The 23,514-nt window shown below is 40.4% G+C and overlaps 1 protein-coding gene across 1 annotated transcript in view; it reads right to left on the bottom strand.

Moving 5' to 3' along the window:
• The window catches only part of LOC140493877 (uncharacterized), a 183,018-nt gene that overhangs the window by 156,285 nt on the left and 3,219 nt on the right, over positions 1 to 23,514 (bottom strand). Inside the window, exons 3-5 of the mRNA XM_072592871.1 lie at positions 22,825 to 22,939; positions 290 to 380; positions 85 to 200 (exon numbers count right to left, since the gene is read on the bottom strand). Of these exons, the coding sequence (XP_072448972.1) occupies positions 85 to 200; positions 290 to 380; positions 22,825 to 22,939 (322 nt within the window). The remainder of the gene's footprint in view (positions 1 to 84; positions 201 to 289; positions 381 to 22,824; positions 22,940 to 23,514) is intronic.

The following is a 23,514-nucleotide window of genomic DNA, read 5'->3' on the forward strand; positions in this document are numbered from 1 at the left end:
TGCATTTCTAGTTTAGTAATTCCAGAAAAGTGAGATTAACTTCAAAGATTTTACTAGCCATACATCCAGATTAGTGAAACTTACATATTGCTCACACAAAGCACTGGTTTCTATCTCACGTTCATCTACATCTTCACATTGCTCGTTTGGCTGATGGACTTTTTGCAGATTTCCAAAATGAATTGATGAAAATCGTTGGCCTAAAGTGTATGAAAACAAGATACTTTAAATTAAAACTATTTCATTCAGCAAATTATTTTACGAAAAAGTTCAAGCCTTCTTGCCTTACCATCTGCAATGAATTCATTGTATAAAGGAAGCCCATTGTAATCTCCACAGAGCCCACAGGTCGTATTTTGAAATTTCACATCAAGTTCCACCTAAAAAAAATGTAATAATAAACCAGTTGACTTTTGACTAAGATTTAACTTCATGAGAGAACTTCAAGGTTTTACACAAAATATTTATGACCGTATATTACGTCAAACTATAGGAGTGAATACCTCGAATATTGCTGTCAACTCAGTGATAGTACTTAGGTGTAGAGAGCAGAACTTTACAGCCACTGGGTTTGAAGGCAGAGGAGTGGGCTCATAAAGCTCCTTGGGTGACCATTGCATTGTCTACCTACTCACTTCTATATGTCCCCAAATGAGGCCTTTAAGAACCCAAGTAATGGTCACATAAGCTCTACTCTCCAATCAGCCTAAATTCTCAAACTAGTGGGAGGAAGTCAAGGACTTTATGGGGAGAGTGAATATTTCAGTTTGGTAAAGGAAGGATTTGGAGGGAGGGGTGGCTGTGGGAGGGATGTCATTATTGTGTGTTGAGAGAGCATGGTTGCTAATATGCAAAGAGTACTTGATTGTATTTTTGATATAGATGATATGTCATCATAGAAAATTTTGCAATGTCATGTGATTTTGCAGCTATCTTAGTTATATTGCATAATAAGCTTCATATGGAGGTTTTTGCAGCACAGAAAGAGGCCCTTTAACTTGTCATGTCTGTGCCACTCATCAATAATCTATCTATTCTATTCCAACTTTCCAGCACTTGGCCTTGCATGAAATAGTGTTTCAAATGCTTATCTAAATACTACTTGAATGTCCTGAGAGTTTCTGTCTCTAATGACCTTTCAGGAAGTGAATGCCAGAAACCCCTTCCACTGGGTGAAAAACAATTTCCTCAAGTTCTTTGTAATCTTCCAGCTCCTTGCCTTAAAACCCCTGGTTATTGTTCCTTTTACTAATGGGGAAGGTTTCTCCATATCTATCCTATTTATACTGCTCATAACTTTGTATACCTCAATCTAGTACCCCCTTGAAATAACAACTCAGAGGCCAGTATCCCTTCACCAAGTCACCCTTTATTTACTTGTGCATAGTACACTGGCTGTGGCTCAGTCAGCTCAGTGTCAGTCCCCTGAACAGAGGAGATTCTGAATCCCCTGTTGCTGTTGGTCAGCCAGGATGTCTTGATGGGCCCTGGTTACCAACCCCAATTAAGGATTGCATAGTCTGCGAGATCCACCTGGTTCCAACCACTACTTATTTCTGAGGAAAGCAATGTGCTCTATCTGGTCTGTCTTCATAACTGAATTGCTCCAGCCCAGTTAGCATCTGGTGAATTCTCTCTGCACCCTTTCTAGTGCAATCCTTGCAACAGTGTGGCAATCAGAAATGCACAAAATATTCTGATTCTGATTATGGACAAACTAATGTTATATACAGTTTCAGCATAACTTTCCCTGCTCTTGTATTCTTGAACTAATAAAGTGAAGTACAAGATGCCTATTTGTAGACTAATAGGGTAGGGGAATGGGTCTGGGTGGATTACTCTTCAGAGGGTCGGTGTGGACTTGATGGGCTAAATGGCCAGTTTCCACACTGCAGGGCTTCTATTCTATGATCTACTTAACCATCTTATCTATTTTCTCTGCTATCTTCAAGGATCTATGGACATTGAAACCAAAGTCCCCTTTGATCCTCTGTAAATCCTAATATCCTACCATTCAACATGTACTCTCTTGATTTGTTAGTCTTTCTAAAGTGCAACATTTCACACTTTTCAGCATAAAATTAATTTGCCATCGTTCAACCTATCTCACAAATTCACCTATATTATCCTGTAGCTTAAGAATTTATTCTTCACTGTTTAAATGCCACCAACCTCCAGTCACCTTTGAAATTATTGATCTATCGCCTACAATAATTTCAAGATCATTACACAGCAACAGCAAACAGCAACTAGTTTAGTTTGCAAACAGCTAGGAAGCCAGCACCAAACTTGCAAAATTTCCAGATTACAGAGGAGGAAGTGTTGGATGTCTTGAAACAATTAAAGGTGGATAAATCCCCAGGACCTGATCAGGTGTACCCGAGAACTCTGTGGGAAGCTAGAGAAGTGATTGCTGGGCCTCTTGCTGAGATATTTGTATCACCGATAGTCATAGGTGAGGTGCCGGAAGACTGGAGGTTGGCAAACATGGTGCCACTGTTTAAGAAGGGAGGTAAAGACAAGCCAGGGAACTATAGACCAGTGAGCCTGACCTCGGTAATGGGCAACTTGTTGGAGGGAATCCTGAGGGACAGGATGTACATGTATTTGGAAAGGCAAGGACTGATTCGGGATAGTCAACATGGCTTTGTGCGTGGGAAATCATGTCTCACAAACTTGATTGAGTTTTTGAACAAGTAACAAAGAAGATTGATGAGGGCAGAGCAGTGGATGTGATCTATATGGACTTCAGTAAGGCGTTCGACAAGTTCCCTATGGGAGACTGGTCAGCAAGGTTAGATCTCATGGAATACAGGGAGAACTAGCCATTTGGATACAGAACTGGCTCAAAGATAGAAGACAGAGGGTGGTGGTGGAAGGTTGTTTTTCAGACTGGAGGCCTGTGACCAATGGAGTGCCACAAGGATCGGTGCTGGGCCCTGTATTTTTTGTCATTTACATAAATGATTTGGATGCGAGCATAAGAGGTACAGTTAGTAAGTTTGTAGATGACACCAAAACTGGAGGTGTAGTGGACAGCAAAGAGGGATTACAACAGGATCTGGACCAAATGGGCCAATGGGTTGAGAAGTGGCAGATGGAGTTTAATTCGGATAAATACAAGGTGCTGCATTTTGGGAAAGTAAATCTTAGCAGGACTTATACACTTAATGGTCAGGTCCTAGGGAGTGTTGCTGAACAAAGAGACCTTGGAGTGCAGGTTCATAGCTCCTTGAAAGTGGAGTCACAGGTAGATAGCGTAGTGAAGAAGGTGTTTGGTATGCTTTCCTTTATTGGTCAGAGTATTGAGTATAGGAGTTGGGAGGTCATATTGCGGCTGTACAGGACATTGGTTAGGCCACTGTTGGAATATTGTGTGCAATTCTGGTCTCCTTCCTATCGGAAAGATGTTGTGAAACTTGAAAGGGTTCAGAAAAGATTTACAAGGATGCTGCCAGGGTTGGGGGATCTGAGCTACAGGGAGAGGCTCAACAGGCTAGGGCTGTTTTCCCTGGAGCATCGGAGGCTGAAGGGTGACCTTATAGAGGTTTACAAAATTATGAGGAGCATGGATAGGATAAATAGACAAAGTCTTTTCCCTGGGGTTGGGGAGTCCAAAACTAGAGGGCATAGGTTTAGGGTGAGAGTGGAAAGATATAAAAGACACCTAAGGGCAACAGTTTCATGCAGAGGGTGGTACATGTATGGAATGAGCTGCCAGAGGATGTGGTGGAGACTGGTACAGTTGCAACATTTAAGAGGCATTTGGATGGGTAAAAGAATAGGAAGGGTTTGGAGGGATATGGGCTAGGTACTGGCAGGTGGGACTAGATTGGGTTGGGATATCTGGTCGGCATGGATGAGTTGGATTGAAGGGTCTGTTTCCATGCTGTACATCTCTATGACTCTATGACTGTAAACGCCTTGGCATGGCACTGGCTTGCATTGACAAAAATACCCTTCAACCATCAGGTGGAGTTCAATCTGGATAAATGCAAGGTATTGCATTTTGGTACAACAAACAAGGGTAGCGCTAATACAAGTAATTGTAGGGCTTGGGTAGTGTTGTAGAACAGAGGGACCTAGGCATGCAGGTAGATGATTCTTTGAAGTTTGTGTCAAATATAGACAGAGCGGTTAAAGAGCCATTTGGTACGCTCGTCTTCATTGCTCAGTTACTTGTGTATAGGAGTTGGGAAGTCATGTTGAGGTTGTACATGACATTGGTGAGGCCTCTTCTAGAATACTATGTCCAGTTGCCTAGTTATAGGAAGGATATTATCAAGCTAGAGATGGTTCAGAAGAGATTTACTAGTTGTTGCTGGGAATGAAAGGTTTGAGTTACAAAGAAAGGCTGCTTAGGCTGGGACTTTTTTTTATTGAAGTGTAGGAGGTTGAGAGGTAACCTGATAGAAGTTTGTAAAATAATGAGAGGTATAGATAGAGTTAACAGTAGTTGTCTTTTTCCGAGGATAGGGGGATTACAAAATTAGGGGCACATTTTTAAGGTGAGGGGAAAAAGATTTAAAAAAGACACGAGAGGCAAGTATTTTACATAGAGGGTGGTTCGTGTGTAATGAACTTCCTGAGGAAGTGGTGGATGTCGGTACATTTACAGTATTTAAAAGACATTTGGATAGGTACTTGAATTTGAACGATTTGGAGGAATATAGGCCAGGTGCAGGAAAGTAGGACTAGTTTAGTTTGGGATTATATTCAGTCTGGACTGTTTGGATTGAAGAGTCTGAGGTCAGCTGTTTCTGTGCTGTATATCACTGCTTCCTGCTTTTAAGATAATTTTGGATCCGATTTGCAAGGTTGTCCTGGATTCCATGGGCTCTTAGCTTCTTAAACAGTCTGCCATGCAAGATCATGTCAAAAGCTTTTCTGAAGTCCATGTCGACTATATCAACTGCACTGCCTCATCTACGTAAAAATTCAATCAGATTTGTTAGATTAGATTAGATTAGATTACATTACAGTGTGGAAACAGGCCCTTCGGCCCAACAAGTCCACACCGCCCCGCCGAAGCGCAACCCACCCATACCCCTACATCTACCCCTTACCTAACACTACAGGCAATTTAGCATGGCCAATTCACCTGACCTGCACATCTTTGGACTGTGGGAGGAAACCGGAGCACCCGGAGGAAACCCACGCAGATATGATCTCCCCTGACAAAGCCATGCTGACCAACCTTAGTTTCCCTGTTTCTCCAAGGAGAGATAAATTCTCTCCCACAAAATGTTTTTACAATAGTTTCCCTACCATTCAGGTTAGACTTACTGGTCTGTAGTTTCTTCGTATATCCCTGCCACCCTTCCTGAATAATATACTACATTAGGTGTGCTCCAGTCCTCTACCTCCTCTCCAGTGGCCAGAGAGGATCTGAAAATTAATATAAGAGCCACTGCAGTCTCATTCCTTGCCTCCTGAAGAAGTCTAGGATATATCTCATCTGAGTCTGTAGATTTATCCACTTTGAAGCCTGATAAAACTACTAATTCCTCCTCTAAACCAATGCTAATCTGTTCAAGAATATCGCAGGCTGCTCCCTGATACTTCGAACCTACATCATCCTTCTGCAAAATGCTCATTTAAAACTTCAGCCATATCTTCTGGCTCTGGACACACTTTGGTCACTAATTGGCCTTACCCTTGTTCCAGTTTTTTTTTGCCCCTAATCTACTTATAAAATACCTTTGGATTTTCCTTAAAGTAACACACCAGTTGTATTTCATGTCTTCTCTTTGCCCTCATAACTTTCTTGTTACATAACCCCTGAATTTTCTAAACTTCTCCTGGCATCCATTATTTTGAAGTCTCTGTTTTTTTTTCCTGATGCAATCCTGTACAACCCTTGACATCTTGGATTCTCTGGACTTGTTGGTCCCACCCTTCACCTTTTTTGGGAATCTGTTGGTTCTGCACTCTTACTATTATACTTTGGTGTAGATTTTCCTCCAAGTTGGTGATCTCAGTTCATTTTGACCAGATCCCATCTAATGGTATTAAAATCCGCCTTTCCACAATTCAGAACTTTTCTTTTATTCATGCTTGGGATGTCGACATTGCTTTGGGCCAGGAGTTATTGTCGATCCCTAGCTGTCCCTGATAAGGTGGTGGTGCACTGCTTTTTTGAACTGCTGCAGTCCATGTGCTGAAGTGTGACCCACAATACTCTTAGGGCAGATATTCCAAGATTCTGACCCAGTGACAGTGAAGGAACAGTGATATATTTCCAATTCAGGATGGTGAGTGGCTTGAAGGGGAACTTGCAGTTGGTGGTGTTCCCATATATCTGCTGACCTTGTCTTTTTAGATGGAAGCGGTTGTGGATTTGGGAGGCACTACCTAAGGATCTTTAGTGAATATCAGCAGCTCATCTTGTAGGTAGTACATACTGCTACAACTGAATATGGTGGAGGGAGTGGATGTGGTGTGAATCAAGAAGGCTGTTTTGACCTGGATGGTGTCTAACTTCAGCTACATTCATCTAGGCAAGTGCAAAGCTTACCACCATATTTCTGATTTGTGCCTTATGGTACAGGTTTTGGGGAGTCAGGAAATGAGTTACTCAGTGTCGTATTCCTAGCCTCTGGCCTGCTATTATAGCCACAGCATTTAAATGGTGGGTCTAGTTGGGTTTATGGTCAATGGAAACTCCCTGGATGTTAATGGTGGGGAATTCAGAGATAGTAATGCCATTGAATATGAAAGGGCATTGAGTGGATTGTCTTTTCTTTGAAGTGGTAATTTCTTGGCATTTATATGGCATGAATGTTACTTGCTAGGGTAGCACAAGTCTAAATATTATCCAGCTCTAGTTACATTTGGAGACAGACCTCAGTATGTGAAGAGTCACGAATGGTACTGAACATTGTCTAATCATTGGTGAATGGTTGCTGAGGCTGGAGAGTTGCTGGTAAATTAGGTTAGCCGGCAACTCTGTGAAGCAGAATACTCTTGCAAGTGAGGAGCAAAATCCTTCTCTCCAGTTAATTCATGCTGCACAGAGGACTAAATAGTGTAGAATGGACTGCTGACATTAGTGAAAATACACTTCCCGCAGACTTTGGTCTCCAACTGAAAATGCCACCCATATAGAAATTCACTGTACAAAAACAAACCACTCAAGTAACCATGTCAAACAGAAACAGTTTTAAAACTAAACTTTGTTTGCCTTTGATCAATCGGAATACAGTATTTGGGAGAATCAATTTTATTTGCTCAGTCAGAAAATGTTGCTATGTCTTCAAAGCACAAAGATAATGATAGAAATAAATTGAAATTACAACATGTAAGTAGTCCATTTGGTTTGCAATCCTGTATTGCTGTTCACACCTCAAGAGTGCAGGTTTTTCAATAACAGTAATACAGGAAGACAGCTAACGATCCGCATCCATGAACACCAACTAGCCACGAAACGACATGACCAGCTATCCTTAGTAGCCACACACTCAGATGACAAGCAACATGAGTTCGACTGGGACAACACTACTATTACAGGACAAACCAAACAGAGAACAGCCAGGGAATTCCTACAGGCATGGCACTCATCCACAGATTCAATCAATAAGCACATTGACCTGGACCCAATATACCAGCCTCTGCAGCGGACAGCTGGAACTGACAATCGGAAGCGGCAGATACAAATCACCGTAAATGCCGGAGGAAGTATCACAGAAGCGCTTCACAGGAGGCTCCCAAGCACTGAGGATGTCACCTAGACAGGGGACGAAACGTCTGCAACACAAATTCCCAGCTCGGCGAACACAACAACGAGCACCCGAGCTACAAATCTTCTCCCAAACTTTGAACAGTAATACTGTTGAAGTGATTTCAAAACATTCAGAAATTTTTGCATGAAGAATTTTGACTCCTTTACTATTGAAAACAAATCAATTTTATTTACTGTGCTTTATCCTTTCATAATTTTAAACATTTCTATAATATCACCCAATATCCAATAAAAACACAATTTTGAAATTTTTGTCAATTATATTTTGGCATATTCAGCAGTATCCTCATGAATCTGTACTGTGTCTGGAACCTCAACTTACTTTTCATGACACATAGGTCAAAAGTATGCACAGTACTTCAGCTAAACTTTTATTAATGTTTTATATAATTTATCTATGTCATATTTTTTCATATTCTTTGTTTCTTAAGATGAAACTTCTTAAATATTTTAGCACAGCATGAGATGTTGTCTTTAATGTATCATCAACATACAACCCCTCCCATCCAAACCCCTATGCTCCACTGCAGTACTCACCCACTTTCCATTCAGTATATATTTCCCGATATTGTTTTCCCCAAAATGAATCATATCACACTTTCTGATTTGAATTCCATTTGCCACCTTTTAGTTCTCACCTTAGTCAAATTTCTTTGTAGTTCTTTGGCCTTCTAGTTAATGATTATTCCTATTTTGGTATCAATTACAAATTTTGACACCATTTTCCTGCATTTAAATTGTCCTGCATTGTGTTCTGACTTCTGAATACACTCAAGAATTAATGTTTGTGCAACCTCAATACTGCCTATACAGGGAGAGCAATGAAGGCCTATATCCAAATCTTTGATTAACAGTGAATAGAAATGGCCCAAAAACCCTGAAAACTAGCCTTAGCTCCTATTTGTATTTTCTTCCTTCCAACCAATTTTAATTCAACTTGTAATCCAGCGACTCATTCTACATTTCCAATTTTCTCTAATAGTTTTTATGGCTTTCAATCACTTCAGGATTCATCTCCAGTTCAAGAATCTTTTTTTTTGATGAAGCCTGATGCATTAGAAAAGTCTTATCTAGTTTTTGGCTTTTTTTTTCAATTGTAGTGCTTCTCCCTTTCCTTTAACAAATCTATTTTCACTGACATACTTGTAAACCTTACTATTCCTTTGATTACATGTTTGTGAGCTTTTTCAAATAAAATTTGCTGTTGTTCTAAACGGCTAATTTCTCGCTCCAGCTTCCCTTATTTATGTACATAGGATCACAGTAACAGGAAACAGCGACTTAACCTATCATGACTGCTCTACCATTCAATTACACCATGCCTTATCATCTACATTGACACCATATTTTGTATTATCCCATATATTTTGAGGTCATGAGTATCCATAGTACTAACAATCTTGAACGTAATGATTAAGCTTGCAGAGCCCTCTGGGGTAAGGAGTTTCCAATGATTCACAATTATTTCTTGAAGAAATGCCTCCTTACCTCAGTTCTAAATACCTGTCTACCATGATTATGTTCCTTGGTTCTAGAGCCACCAGTCAGGTGAAATATCCTAAATATATATCCACTGAGTCCCATCCTGTAAGGACTTCATAAGTTTCAATGAGAAAACTTATCATTTTTCAAAAAACTCTAGAGAATACAGACTCAGGTTCCTCAACATCTTCTCATTAAACATTCCACTATCCCAAGGATAAGTCTGATGAACCTTCATTGCTCTCCCTCTATAGGCAGTATTGAGGTTGCACAAACATTACTTCTTGAGTGTATTCAGAAGTCAGAACACAATGCAGGACGATGTAAAATAGCCATTCATTGGTACAGGAATCCATTGGTATCCTCCCATAGGTAAGAAGGCCAAAAGTCTACAAAACACTTCAGGTGCAGTCTCACCAACATTCTGTAGAATTGCAGCAAGACCATCTTTACTTTTACACTCAAATCCCCTTCTGGCGAAGACCAACATATGATTTGCTTTTCTTATTGTTTGGTGATATGTTGGACAAAACTTACACTGTCAAAAGGAGTCTAGTTAGCACAGGGACAGGTTGAAGTCTCTAAGTGGTATCAAGTCAAGGAGACCTGGCTTTCGAGTTGAGTAGAAATTCTTGTAGTTGTCAGAACAATTAAAATATGGAAACTGAGGATTTAACTCAGCATTCTAACTGAGCAAGCCAGTGCATGAATTTGTCATTCTGTGAGGAACTCACAAGGGTCAACAAGGAAGGACAGTAGGGATTCTTGAAGAATGAAACTGATGTGTTGGGAAGCTTATATGAAATTGCAAAGGTTATGTCCAGTTTAAGTGCCTCACATGCCACTGGCTGACTCCTTGGAGACCACGGTTAACCTTGATATCCTCGCCAATGATTTTCATAAGGTATCGTAACCAGAGAAGTGGTATAACAGACAAAAGCCACATGACTGCAAATACAGTAAACTGAATTACTCAAAGTGAAAACACATTGGAAAGACCTTCAAGCACTTATCATTATTCCCCCATTAAGTGTTTCCAAAATGGATGTGGTCTGCTCTGCTTTGCTCATCAGAGAGTTACTCTATACTGATGATACTACACTAACTTTCTATACTCAGGAAAACATTCAGAGACAAGTGGACAGACTCTCCCAAGAGTCTAGATGGATCAGGAAGACACATATCTTGCTCCAGGGTGTTGCCATATCAGCACTGACAATGAGCAATGGAAAAGCTGCAGCTATGTCCAAGTAAGAGATTATGGAACAACCTGACATAGAACACCAAACTGTGAATATCCCAAATATGCAACTTAAGCACATTCCATGGCAAGTGTAAAGGTTGAAGAACATAAGAACATAACAAATAGGAGCATGATTCGGCCATCTAGCTTCTCATGCATGCTCTACCATTCAACAAGATCATGGCCTTTTGTGGACTCAACTCCACAAAACCGTCCACTCACCATAACTCCTAATTCATTTACTGTTAAAAAATCTATCTTGTGTTAAAACATTCAATGAGGTAGTCTCAGCTGCTTCAGTGGACAGGGATTTGCACAGATTCATGGCACTTTGGGAGGAAACGTTTCTCCTCAACTCAGTCCTAAATCTGCTCCCACCTATTATGAGGCTCCAGAATAAGGTGGGTGAATTTCCAGCATGGGTTGGTACCTGGGTTTCGAAGTTGTGGCCATTTCAGAGACATGGGTAGAGCAGGGACAGGAATGGTTGTTGCAGATTCTGGGATTTAGATGTTTAGTAAGAACAGAGAAGATTGTAAAAGAGGTGGAGTTGTGGCATTGTTAGGCAAGGACAGTATTATGGCTGCATAAAGGATATTTGAGGACTTGTCAACTGTGGTAATATGGGCTGAGATTAGAAACACGAAAGGAGAGGTCACCCTGTTGGGAGTTTTCTCCAGGTCTTCAAATAGTTCCAACGATTTAGAGGAAAGGGTAGCAAAGATGATTCTTGATAGGAATGAGAATGACAGAGTAGTTGTTATGGGGGACTTCAACTTCCCAAATATTGACTGGGAATACTACAGTTTAAGTACTTTAGATGGGTCAGTTTTTGTCCATTGTGTGCAGGATGGTATCCAGACCCAGTATGTAGACAGGCCAACAAGAGGCGAGACCATATTGGATTTGGTACTGGGTAATGAACCCGGCCGCATGTTAGATGTGGAGGTATGTGAGCACAATTCAATTATGTTTACTTTAATGATAGAAAGGGATAGGTATACACCAGAGGGCAAGAGCTACAGCTCGGGGAAAGGCAATTATGATGCGATTGGACAAGATTTAGGATGCATAGGATAGGGAAGGAAACTGCAGGGATGGGCACAATTGAAATGTGGAACTTATTCAAGGAACAGATACTGCATGTCCTTGATAAGTTTGTGCCTGTGAGACAGAGAGGAAGTTGTCGAGCGTGGGAGCCATAGTTTAATAAGGAAGTTGAATCTCTTGTCAAGAGAAAGAAGAAGGCTTATGTTAGGATAGGAGGTGAAGGCTCAGTTAGGGCGCTTGAGAGTTACAAGTTAGTCAAGAAAGACCTAAAGAGAGAGCTAAGAGGAGTGAGAAGGGGACACAAGAATTTGTTGATGGAAAGGATTAGGGAAAACCTTAAAGCTCTCTTTAGGTATATAGGGATAACAGAATGACTAGAGTAAGATTAGGGCCAATCAAGGACAGTAGTGGGACGTTGTTTGTGGAGTCAGAGGAGATAGGGAAAGCGCTAAATGAATATTTTTCATCAGTATTCACACTGGAAAAAGACCGTGTTGTTGAGGAGAATACTGAGAAACAAGCTACCAGACTAGATGCAATTAAGGTTCACAATGAGGAGGTGTTAGAAATTCTTAAAAAGTGTGAAAATAGATAAGTTCCCTGTGCTGGATGGGATTTATCCTAGGATTCGCAGGAAGCCAGGGAGGATATTGTAAAGCTTTTGGCTTTGATCTTTACATTGCCAGAAGACTGGAGGATAGCAAATGTTGTTCCCTTGTTCAAAAAAGGGGAGTAGAGACAACCCTGTAGACCAGTGAGCCTTACTTTGGTTATGGGTAAAGAGGGAAAAGGTTATAAGAGATAAGATTCATAACCACCTTGAGAGGAATACGTTGATTAGGGATCCCTGACGCACACCACAAGCCACTGATTGCCACCCAGAAAAACGCCCATTTATCCCCACACTTTGCTTTCCATTAGTTAACCAATCTTCTGTCTATACTAATACATTGCCTATAATGCCATGCACATTTGTATTATGCAGCAGCCTTTTGGGCAGCATCTTGCCAAATGCCCTCCAGAAATCCAAAAACACCACATTCACCAGTTCCCCATCGTCCAACTCACTTGTAATATCCTCAAAGAATTCCAATAAATTAGTCAAACGTGACCTGCCTTTCATGAAACCATGCTGTGTTTCACAATGGGACAATTTCTATCTAAATGTCTCACTATTCCTACTTTAATCATACATTTCCTGCTACAGAAGTTAAGCTAACAGGCCTTTAGTTCTTTCTACCCCTTTTTTAAACATATTTGCTGTTTTCCAATTTGCTGGAAGTTCCCTTATGTCCAGCAAATTTTGGTAAAATACCATATGTACATTTGGTATTTTTCCCTCCATCTCTTTTAGTACCCTGGGATGCATTCCATCAGGGCCAGTAAACTTATCTACTTTTCACCCCACTAGTTTGCCCAATACTACTTCTTAGTGATGATGATCATTTCTATTCTCAACAGCCATAGCCTCCTTGTCATCAAATACTGACGATATTTGTATTTTCCACAATGAAGCCCGACACAAAATAACTGTTGAATGTCGAGATTATTTCCTCATTTCCCATTGTTAAATCCTCCTTCTTGCTCTCTAAAGGATCAATATTTACCTTAACCACTCTTTTTTGTTTTATAATTTTGTAGGAACTTTTATTATCTGTTTTTATATTCTGAGCTATCGTAACTTTCTGTTGACCTTTAAAGATTTCCCAATCCCCTGGTTTCCCACTAATCTTTGTCACTTCATATGCATTAACTTTCAATTTGATACCGTCCTTTATTTCCTTAGTTATCCACAGCTGATTATCCTTTTTCCTATGCTTTTCACTGGTATATACCTGTGCTGAGTGTTTTGAAAAATCGCTTTCAAAGTCCTCTCCTGTTCCTCAATTGTAATTGTCCCAACTTATAATCTTTGCTCCCAGTCTACCTTAGACAACTCTTCCCTTATCCCATTGTAGTCTCCTTTGTTTAAGCACAAGAAACTGGTATTAGATTTTACTTTCTCACCCTCTGTCTGTATTTTAAATTTAATCATACTGTGATTGCTCCTGTTGAGAATATGTCTAACCATGAGATCATTAATTATTCCTGTCTCATTACACAGGACCAGATCTATGATAGCCTGTTCCTTTGAAGGTTCCATTACATATTGTTCATGGAAACTATCGCAGATAGATTCTCTGAATTCTTCCTCAAGGCTGCTTTGACTGACTTGATTTGACTGATCAATATGCAGATTAAAATCCCCGATGATAATTGCAATATCATTTTTCCATGCAGCAATTATTTCTTTGTTTATTGCCTGCCCCCTGTGATGTTATTAGTTCATGATCTATAGAGCACACCGATCAGTGACTTTTTCCCCTTACTGTTTCTAATTTCTACCCGCATTGATTCAACCTTTTTCTCCATAGAACCTTTATTATCTTTGACTATTGCTCTGATGTCATCCTTAAATACCAGAGGTACACCACCTCCCTTTCCTTCCAGTTGTAACCATCCTGCAACCACATCTCTTTAATGGCCATTAAATCATACCCATTTGCAAAGATTTGTGCCATCAACTCATTTACCTTGTTTTGAGTGCTACGAGCATTCAGGTAAAGTGCCCTTATGCTAGTTTTATACCTTATTTTTGAGTGCTAACAACTCTATCAGAAGAACCTTTAGTTTTAAACATTTTCTCTTTTTCTGTCACTACCTGGTTTCCATTCATCTTAGTGCTACATTGTTCAGCTACTTCTTGCTTTTTATTACCTTGATTCTCTTTTTCTTTAAGCTCACACCCACTCTAGATAGCTTAGGGCTTCCCCTTAAGTTCTGACCCCTCTGCCAAACTAATTAAAATGCCACCCAACAGTGCTAGCAAAACCACCTGCAAGAATATTGATCCTGTCACTGTTTAGGTGAAGACTGTCCCTCTTGTACAGGTCCCACCTTCCCCAGAAATGGTCCTAATTATTCAGAAATCGAATGCCCTCTCTGCTACACCACTCGCCCAGCCAAGTATTAAACTGCCTCATTGGAAGAGTTTCCAATTTCAATGACTCAGGTATAGCTTTAACATTTTTTGGCAAGGCAAGTTCATCAATGCAGAGGTCCTGAGATATGCTATTTCAATGCTATACAATCATTGTTAAGCAAACACCATCTGCACAGAAATAAAAACAGCCCCAAATTTTGGGAAGCTCAGCAGGTTTAGTAGCATCTGTAAAGAGAAAGAATTAATGTTTCAAGTCCAATATGATTCTTTCTGAGAACAGAACACCTGCTGCCTCATCCAAATTTATCAGGTAGATGATGGCTGTACACTCAAAGATCTTCATTATGGTGAATTGGTCTCTGGGTCACTTCATCCTGTTACAAGGGTACATGTAAGTGACATATGAAGATGGTAGTCATTGATATGACAAATAGGAGACAGTTGCTGGTGGGCATGGCCTCTGGAGACAGACTGTCTGCAAGGACATTAGTAGGGTTAGCAGAAAGGGAAAATTGAGATAGTCAAGTAAAAAACCATGAGAAAACAGAGACCAGTGAATCCCTCACTTTCTCAGTCCGTAATCTTCCCTGCAGAAAATGTGCTAGAGATGGACATGCCAGACTGTTATGCATGCAATGCTTAACACAGAGTTAACCACCACAGTGCAAACCACCATTTCACGAGACAGCTATCTGCTACATTTGAACCCATTCATCATGTCAGCAATAACTTATATTTTTGATCTCCTCTGAATCCTTCAAAAGTGATAGAAGATTCTAGAGGGAGAAGCTGAGATGCTCTCTCAACAGTATGAGTACCCTGAGAAAGCACCATTATGTCACAATGTGTACCCTCATAGTTGGTGGGTCTAGCATTATTTACAAATAGGCTATCCCATGGTGAGAGATTAATGGAAATTGGTGGAAAACACTTCCTCATTGGAGTCATATCTAATACAAAAGGAAAATGGCTTTTGTTGGTGGAGGTCAATCATCCCAGTCAGAGGACCTCTCCACAGCAGTTATTCAGGGTAGATATTTTCTAATCAACCTATTCAGAGATGTTATTACACACTTCTAGAGCAGAATGGGACTTGAACCCAGGTCTCCTGGCCCATAGGTAGGGACAGTAGTACTGTACAAAATGGGCCCATGGTTCCTCAGGTAGAATATTGGGCCAAATCATCTTCAGCTACTTCAAAGATAATCTTCAGTTTATCAGAAAGTCTAAAGTGGGGAAAGTTCTGTCTGCGTTCTGCCATCGGGTTGGAGTTTGGAATCAGTTGTATTTAGTATGAGGAGAATGTGAAGGTTAGGTCAGATAAGTCTAATAGCAAGAACAGGTAGGGGCAGGTTAATGAACATGGCAGGACAGGCGGTCTGAAATGTAGTGTAAGGAGTATATCAGATAAGGCAGATGAACTTAGAGCTTGGATTAGTACATGGAACAATGCTGTTGTGGCCATTACAGAAACTTGGCTTGAGAGAAGGGTGGATCTGTCAGCTCAATGTTCCAGGGATTAGATGTTTCAGTGTGATAGGAATGTAAAAGGGGAGGGGAAGTTGCATTACTTATTAAGGAGAAGGTCAAAGCAACCCTATGAAAAGACATCTTGGGGTATCAGAGCTGATCAGGCAAAGATTATGGGTAGAATTCAGGAATAAGAAAAGTGCAATCAGGTTTTATACCACAGTCCTCCCAATAATCAGTGGGAGATAGAAGAACAAATGTGTAAGCATATCATCGAAAGATATAAAAACAACAAGGTTATTGTTGTGAGTGATTTTAACTTGCCACATTGCCTGGGACTCCTTCTGTGCCAGGGGCTTAGATGGAGCAGAATTTGTTAGGTGCAGCCAAACAGGCTTCTTGAAACAATATGTCGATAGTTCATCTAGGGAAGGGGCTATACCAGACCTTGTATTTGGGAATAAACCTGGCCACATGATTGAAGTTTCAGTGGGGGAGTACTTTGGGACAGTGATCATAATTCTGTAAGTTTTAAGATAGTGATAGATGAGGATAACATTGGACCTCAGGTAAAATTGGATGAAGGCTAATTACAATAATATTAAGCAGGAACTGGAGAAATTAGACTGGGGGCAGCTTTTTGAGGGTAAATCCACATCTGACATTTCAGAGTCTTTTAAAAGCCAGTGGATCAGAGTCCAGGACCAGCATGTTCCTGTGAAGGTGAAAGATAAGGACGGCAAGATTCCAGAATCTTGGATGACAAAAAATATTGAAAGATAAGTCAAAAAAGAAGCAGGTGTAATACTTAATTGAAATCAGACAAGGCCCTTGAAGAATATAAATGAAGCAAGAGAGAACTTAAACAAGGAATTAGGAGGGCTAAAAGAGTCCATGAAATGTCCTTGGCAAACATTGTTTGGTATAAGGAGAATCACAAGGCATTTTATATGTATATTAGAAGCAAGAGTATCAGTTTTGAGACCTCTGTTGTTTGTAATTTACATAAATGATTTGGATGAAAATGTAGGTCTTCTGATTGATAAGTTTACAGATGACATGAAAGTTACATAGAACATAGAACATTACAGCACAGAACAGGCCCTTTAGCCCACGATGTTGTGCCGAACATTGATCATCTTGTATGCACTCTCAAATTTCTGTGACCATATGCATGTCCAGTGGTCTCTTAAATGTCCCCAGTGACCTTGCTTCCATAACTGCTACTGGCAACACATTCCATGCTCTCACAACTCTCTGTGTAAAGAACCCGCCTCTGACATCCCCTCTATACTTTCCTCCAACCAGCTTAAAACTATGACCCCTTGTGTTAGTCATTTCTGCCCTGGGAAATAGTCTCTGGCTATCAATTCTATTATACCTCTCATTATCTTGTATACCTCAATTAGGTCCCCTCTCCTCCTCCTTTTCTCCAATGAAAAAAGTCCGAGCTCAGTCAACTTCTCTTCATAAGATAAGCCCTCCAGTCCAGGCTGCATCCTGGTAAACCTCGTCTGAACCCTCTCCAAAGCATCACATCTTTCCTATAATAGGGCAACCAGAACTGGACGCAGTATTCTAAGTGCAATCTAACCAAAGTTTTATAGAGCTGAACAAGATCTCACGACTCAATCCCTCTGTTAATTAAAGCCAAAACACCATATGCTTTCTTAACTATCCTGTCCACTTGGGTGGCCATTTTAAGGGATCTATGTACCTGCACACCAAGATCTCTCTGTTCCTCCACTGCCAAGAATCCTATCCTTAATCTTGTACTCAGCTTTCAAATTCGACATTCCAAAATGCATCACCTCGCATTTATCCAGGTTGAACTCCATCTGCCACCTCTCAGCCCATCTCTGCATCCTGTCAATGTCCCGCTGCAGCCTACAACAGCCCTCTATACTGTCAACGACACCTCCAACCTTTGTGTCATCTGCAAACCTGCTGACCCATCCTTCAATTCCCTCATCCAAGTAATTAATAAAAATTACAAACAGTAGAGGCCCAAGGACAGAGCCCTGTGGAACACCACTCACCTCTGACTTCCAGGCAGAATATTTTCCTTCTACTACCACTCACTGTCTTCTGTTGGCCAGCCAATTCTGTATCCAGACAGCTAAGTTCCCCTATAACCATTCCTCCTGACCTTCTGAATGAGCCTACCATGGGGAACCTTATCAAATGCCTTGCTGAAGTCCACATACACCACATCCACAGCTCAACCCTCATCAAATTTTCTGGTCACATCCTCAAAGGACACGATAAGGTTTGTGAGGCATGACCTGCCCCTCACAAAGCCGTGTTGACTGTATTTAATCAAGCCATGCTCTTCCAGATGGTCATAAATCCTATTCCTCAGAATCCTTTCTAACACCTTGCAGACGACAGACGTGAGACCTACTGGTCTGTAATTGCCAGGGATTTCCCTTTTTCCTTTCTTGAATAGAGGAATTACATTTGCCTCTCTCCAGTCCTCAGGTATAACTCCAGTGGAGAGCGAGGATGCAAAGATCTTTGCAAGTGGCGAAGCAATCACATTTCTCGTTTCCCAAAGCAGCTGAGGACAAATCCGGTCCGGGCCTGGCGACTTGTCAATCTTAATTTTGCTGGAGTTTCGTAGTGAGGAAAGTTGACAAAGGATATAGCAGGATATTGATCAGATGGAAAGTTGGATGGAGAAACAACAGATGGAGTTTAATCTGGACAAGTGTGAGGTGATGCATTTAAAGAGGCCACATGCAAGAGGAAAATGTGTAGTAAATGGCAGGACTCATAGGAGCATTGATATATAAAGCAATCTTGGGGTGCAAGTCCACAGTTCCATAGCATCACAAGTGAATAAAGTGGTAAAGAAGGTTTATGGCATGCTTGTCTTCATTGGTCAGGGCACTGAATACAAAAGTTGGCAAGTAATAGTGCAGCTTTATTAAACTGTAGTTAGGCCACGTTTGAAGCTTTTTGCGCAGTTCTGGCTGCCACACTACATTTAGGATATTTGGAGAGAATGAGAAAGAGGTTTACCAATATATTGCCTGGATTGGAGTATATTAGCTATCAGGAGAGCACATGTGTTTTTGCTAGAGCAACAGAGGCTGAGGGATGATCTGATAGAAATATATAAGATTGAAGGGCATGGAAAGGGTGGATGGTCAGAGTCTTTTTCACATTTTCGTAAAAATCAAATGTTAGGGGCATAGGTTTAAGTTTAAAGGAGAAGTGCAAGGAAGGATTTTTACATAGATGTTATAGATGTCTAGAACATACTGCGAAGGAAGGTAGTAGAAGAATTCATTATAACAACATTTAAATGGCAGTTAGACAGACACATGAATAGACAGGGAATGGAAGGACTACATTCAGGCAGATGGGATTAGTTTAGAATGGCATATGTTTGGAACAGACAGAGCGGGCCTAATGGCCTGTTCCTGTGCTGTACTGTCGTATGTTCTATGTTCTAGCAATAACACCAATATACTCATTAACAGTTAAAGATTTTAGCCTGGAAATGAGTTCTGAGTGTGTGGAAGTATTTGGGAAACTGGGAATAGCAGACTTCCCAAAAGCCCAGCACAAGTTAACTCAGACATGCTTTAATTTTGTTTTTTTCTGTTGGTTGCTCAAACATTGATTGAAACAACCTCTGAGGTTGTTGGAGCAGATTGGCATGAAGGTCAATTTCAGGAGTCAAACTGAGTGTCTGATTTCAGTGTTATAAAAAGTTCAATGGCCTCACAGGAGTGACCAAGCCGATAAATACATTTTCAAGTGTCATATTCTGAGAACTGCATCATTAACTCTTCATTTTACTAATGCATCAGGAAATTGTTACTAACCAACCAATAATTTTGATCAATTATGGCCCATACATTACATAACATTAATAGCCATAGCACACCATCACACTGTGAGCACTGCTGCAAGTCTGATACCCACACTCATAGTTTACAAACATGACCAGCTATTCCACCATGTCAATCATATTACCCAAACACATTGAACTACACTCACTGACACATCTCCTACCTTTTTACAGGACAAGCAGAGGTATTAGATATGGCTCCATGTACTTACCCCTATGGAGCAGAATATCCTGTGCATTGGGATTGCAAATGATGAGGCCAGAAGCGTGAAATCATATGATAACAGCATTTCTAAACCTAATTCTCCATTCAATTCCCCTTCCCAATTACATTACAATCTTGAACAAACGCAGAAGGTGCTGGGGAAACTCAGCAGGTGCAGCAGCATTTGTGGAGAGGGAAATAGAGTTAGTTGTTTGAATCCAATATGACTCCAGAAAAGGGCTTAGCTTTGTCCAATTACAAAACCACTTCAATGAATTTTGGGCAAAACATTACACTGAACTTCTTTTACATCTTCTTCATCTCCATGCTAACTTCTTTGGAAAGGAATCCTCTCGACATCACTCAACCCTTTCATCCATTTCCAATACTCCTCCTCCATCTGGACCCCTCCTCCAACCACTTGCCTGCACTTGATCTCTTCATCAAGAACTGTTGACGTAACATCAGCTGCTTTCATTTCTCTGCTCCCCTCACCCACTTTAATTTGTCTCTTCTGAACCTGCTGCACTCTGTTCTCTCAGGTCCAACCCTGACTAGGTTATCAAATCTACCTATAATGGTAGATTATGGTTGTCAGCTGGTCTGCTGACTTCTACCTTGCAGAGACTGAGTGCCTGTCTTGCCCTATTGAATATATTTCTTCCTATATTCACCCTATTTTATCTCTTTTGATCAGTCTCTCCTCACTTAAATTCATGAAAAATAAGTTCTATAGAAGAGTCTTGGGACTTGAAATGTTAATTCTGTTTCTGTTTCCACAGATGCTGCCAGACCTACTGAGTTTGTCCAACACATTTTGCATTTGTTTCAGTTTTCCAGTATTTGCAGTACTTCACATTTATTATCCCACAATCTTTTGTTTCTTTATTTACAGATATATGACCAGACATTTTCAACATTCCCTGTCTACCCTTATACAGCTGTAGCTTACTGTTTTCATCTTTTCAGATAACCAGGAATTGAAAGTAGATCAAACAGTGGAGGGAAAAAACAGATGGAATTATAAAAAGAAATGGATGATGAAGAAGCATTGTTACTCAATTTCACAATTATAGCTACTAATTCAGATGCTAACACAGCATGTATTTTAGAGGAAAGTTGAAAGGTGGGAGCTACACTTGGTGAGACACAGGCACAAGGAGTCTGCAGCCAGGCAAGATAAAGGGGTTGAGAGGGTACCAAAATCACAGACAGCATAGTTTTGCAAGAGTTCTGCTGCAAAAGACTTCAACTAACACATCAATCAGGGATGATTGACATAGTGGAAGAAGAAGATACATAGCGTACAATGAAATAGTTGGCATGGCTGTAGGCCTGAAAGAAAACCTGCTGTCCCTGCCTGTAAGCATGGAGGAATCTGACATTAACTTGGCTTATGGTTTTGCGCCCAGCTAAAGTCCATTCTTTCCAGCATGAAAGTGGTGGCTAATTCTAATAGCATACTTGTAGACCCCTCCATAATACAGTATCATCTTCTATTGCAGATACCATCCAATGTCAGTTTGCTGCCATGCAAGCACTGAATGCTCTCCTGCACACATAACGTTCTGTCGTGTCAGTTCAAAGAGATTTGCAGAGTCTCATGGTTCTCCAGCAATCTGTTCTCCAATAGTTTACTAAGACACCACCCTGTAGACACTGCAATGCTTACCCTGAGCAAAAACATGTTCTCCTAATGCTTGATTTTATGCTGTCATGATTTTGGACATTGCCAGCATTTGATGTTGATCCCTAATTGACCTTAAGAAAGAAGCAGTAAACTGCTTTCTTGAACAGCTTTAGCCCATATGGTACATGTGCTCCCACAGTGCTGTTGCAGCATAGGAAGGGAGTTCTATAATTTTAATCCGGCTATGACTGAAGGAACAGTGATATAGTTCCAACTCAGCATGATGTGTGGAGAGAAACTTTCAGATTTTCACTTTCATCTGCAGTCCATGATCTTCTAGTGGTAGATGCTGTCAATTTGAAAGGTGTTGTTGCAAGAGTCTTGGAGAGTTGCTGCATTACACAATGTCAATAGTAGATGCTGCTGCAATTGTTTGTCAGTTATGGGAGGAGTGAGTGTTTAAGTTGGTGAATAGGGGTACCAATCAAGTGAGCTGCTTTGTCTAGATGATGTCAAGCCAGTTGATTGTTGTTGGAGCTGCACTCATCCAGGCAAATGGAGAGTATTCAATCACATTCCAGGCTTGTGTGTTACAGATGGTGTATTGAGTTTGAGGAGTCTAGCAATGAGTTACCTGAATTTCTAATTCTGATCTAAATATTATAGCTACAGTATTTATATAGATAGTTAAGTTCAATTTTTCCTCAAATAATAATCCTTTGGATGTTGATAATGCCAAAGGAGGATGAGAATTTTCCATTCTTAATTAAAAGTCAACCACATTGGTGTTGGTCTGGAGTCCCATGTAAGCCTAAGTGAAGCAGATGTCCTTCCCTGCAGGGCATTTATGAAAATAAAATTAATTACATGGTTACTATTAGGCCACTTTTTAATGCTAGATACTTATTGAATTCAAATTTCACCATGGGTTCAGAGGTGTTCCGGATGACTAATCTAGTGACATCACCAACATACCATCACCTCCCTGGTAAATGGCCTTATGAAAATTTTGTGTCCTTATCTAATTTTATACCACAAGTAATGTGTATCGTCCCCTCTACACTGCCTCACATCTGTTACTGTGCATACAGGATAATATGCTAGACTATGTTACAATTCTGAAGTTGCTATGAAGCTCTATCTAATGTGTGTACTTACCATTAAAGCATCCTCTCTGTTCCACATTAGAGTCAACCCAAATTTTCCATAGAGTTTAGTATATTGAACATTTTGTTCTATATACAGACCAGATCCATAGTAAGGGAGTGAGACTCTGAAAAGTAGAAGTTAAATACATATTACCAGACTAATGGATGAACTTCTGAAATCAACAGCAATTAGCTAAAAAGGAAACATTTGTGGCTTTAAGGAAAGGGAAGCAGAGTACACTAGGTGCCTTGCTATTAGGAATTCCAATGGGCCAAATTAACTCCTTCAGAGCTTGAACTATTTCTAGGATTCTAACTTAGCACTTTCATTTCAAATGCCTTCAGAGAAAACAATATTGCTTAGAAAACGGTTTTATCCAAAGACAGGGATAAGTGTTACTCTGACAGAGGAGAGCTGGATTTATATTTATCTAATGACTGAGAGAATAGATCCTTGAAAAATGTAATAAATGGCACTTCTGTGCTTTTTTGGTATTACCACAGCTCTCCCTCTAAAACTACAACAATTCAGTGGGACGATTTCTGCAGATATGCTTTGTTTTATCCGGTACTGTCAGCATTAAACAAAGGCAAATTATGTGTAATATGATTTTGACACAGCATAAGCAGAATTTGATTATTTCATCAAATACTTCGTGAACTTGCCAGCAGAGGTTACATGTAGGCTGAAGTTCACTCT

The sequence above is a fragment of the Chiloscyllium punctatum genome, chromosome 22, assembly GCF_047496795.1.
Source record: "Chiloscyllium punctatum isolate Juve2018m chromosome 22, sChiPun1.3, whole genome shotgun sequence".
NCBI classification, from domain to species: domain Eukaryota; kingdom Metazoa; phylum Chordata; class Chondrichthyes; order Orectolobiformes; family Hemiscylliidae; genus Chiloscyllium; species Chiloscyllium punctatum.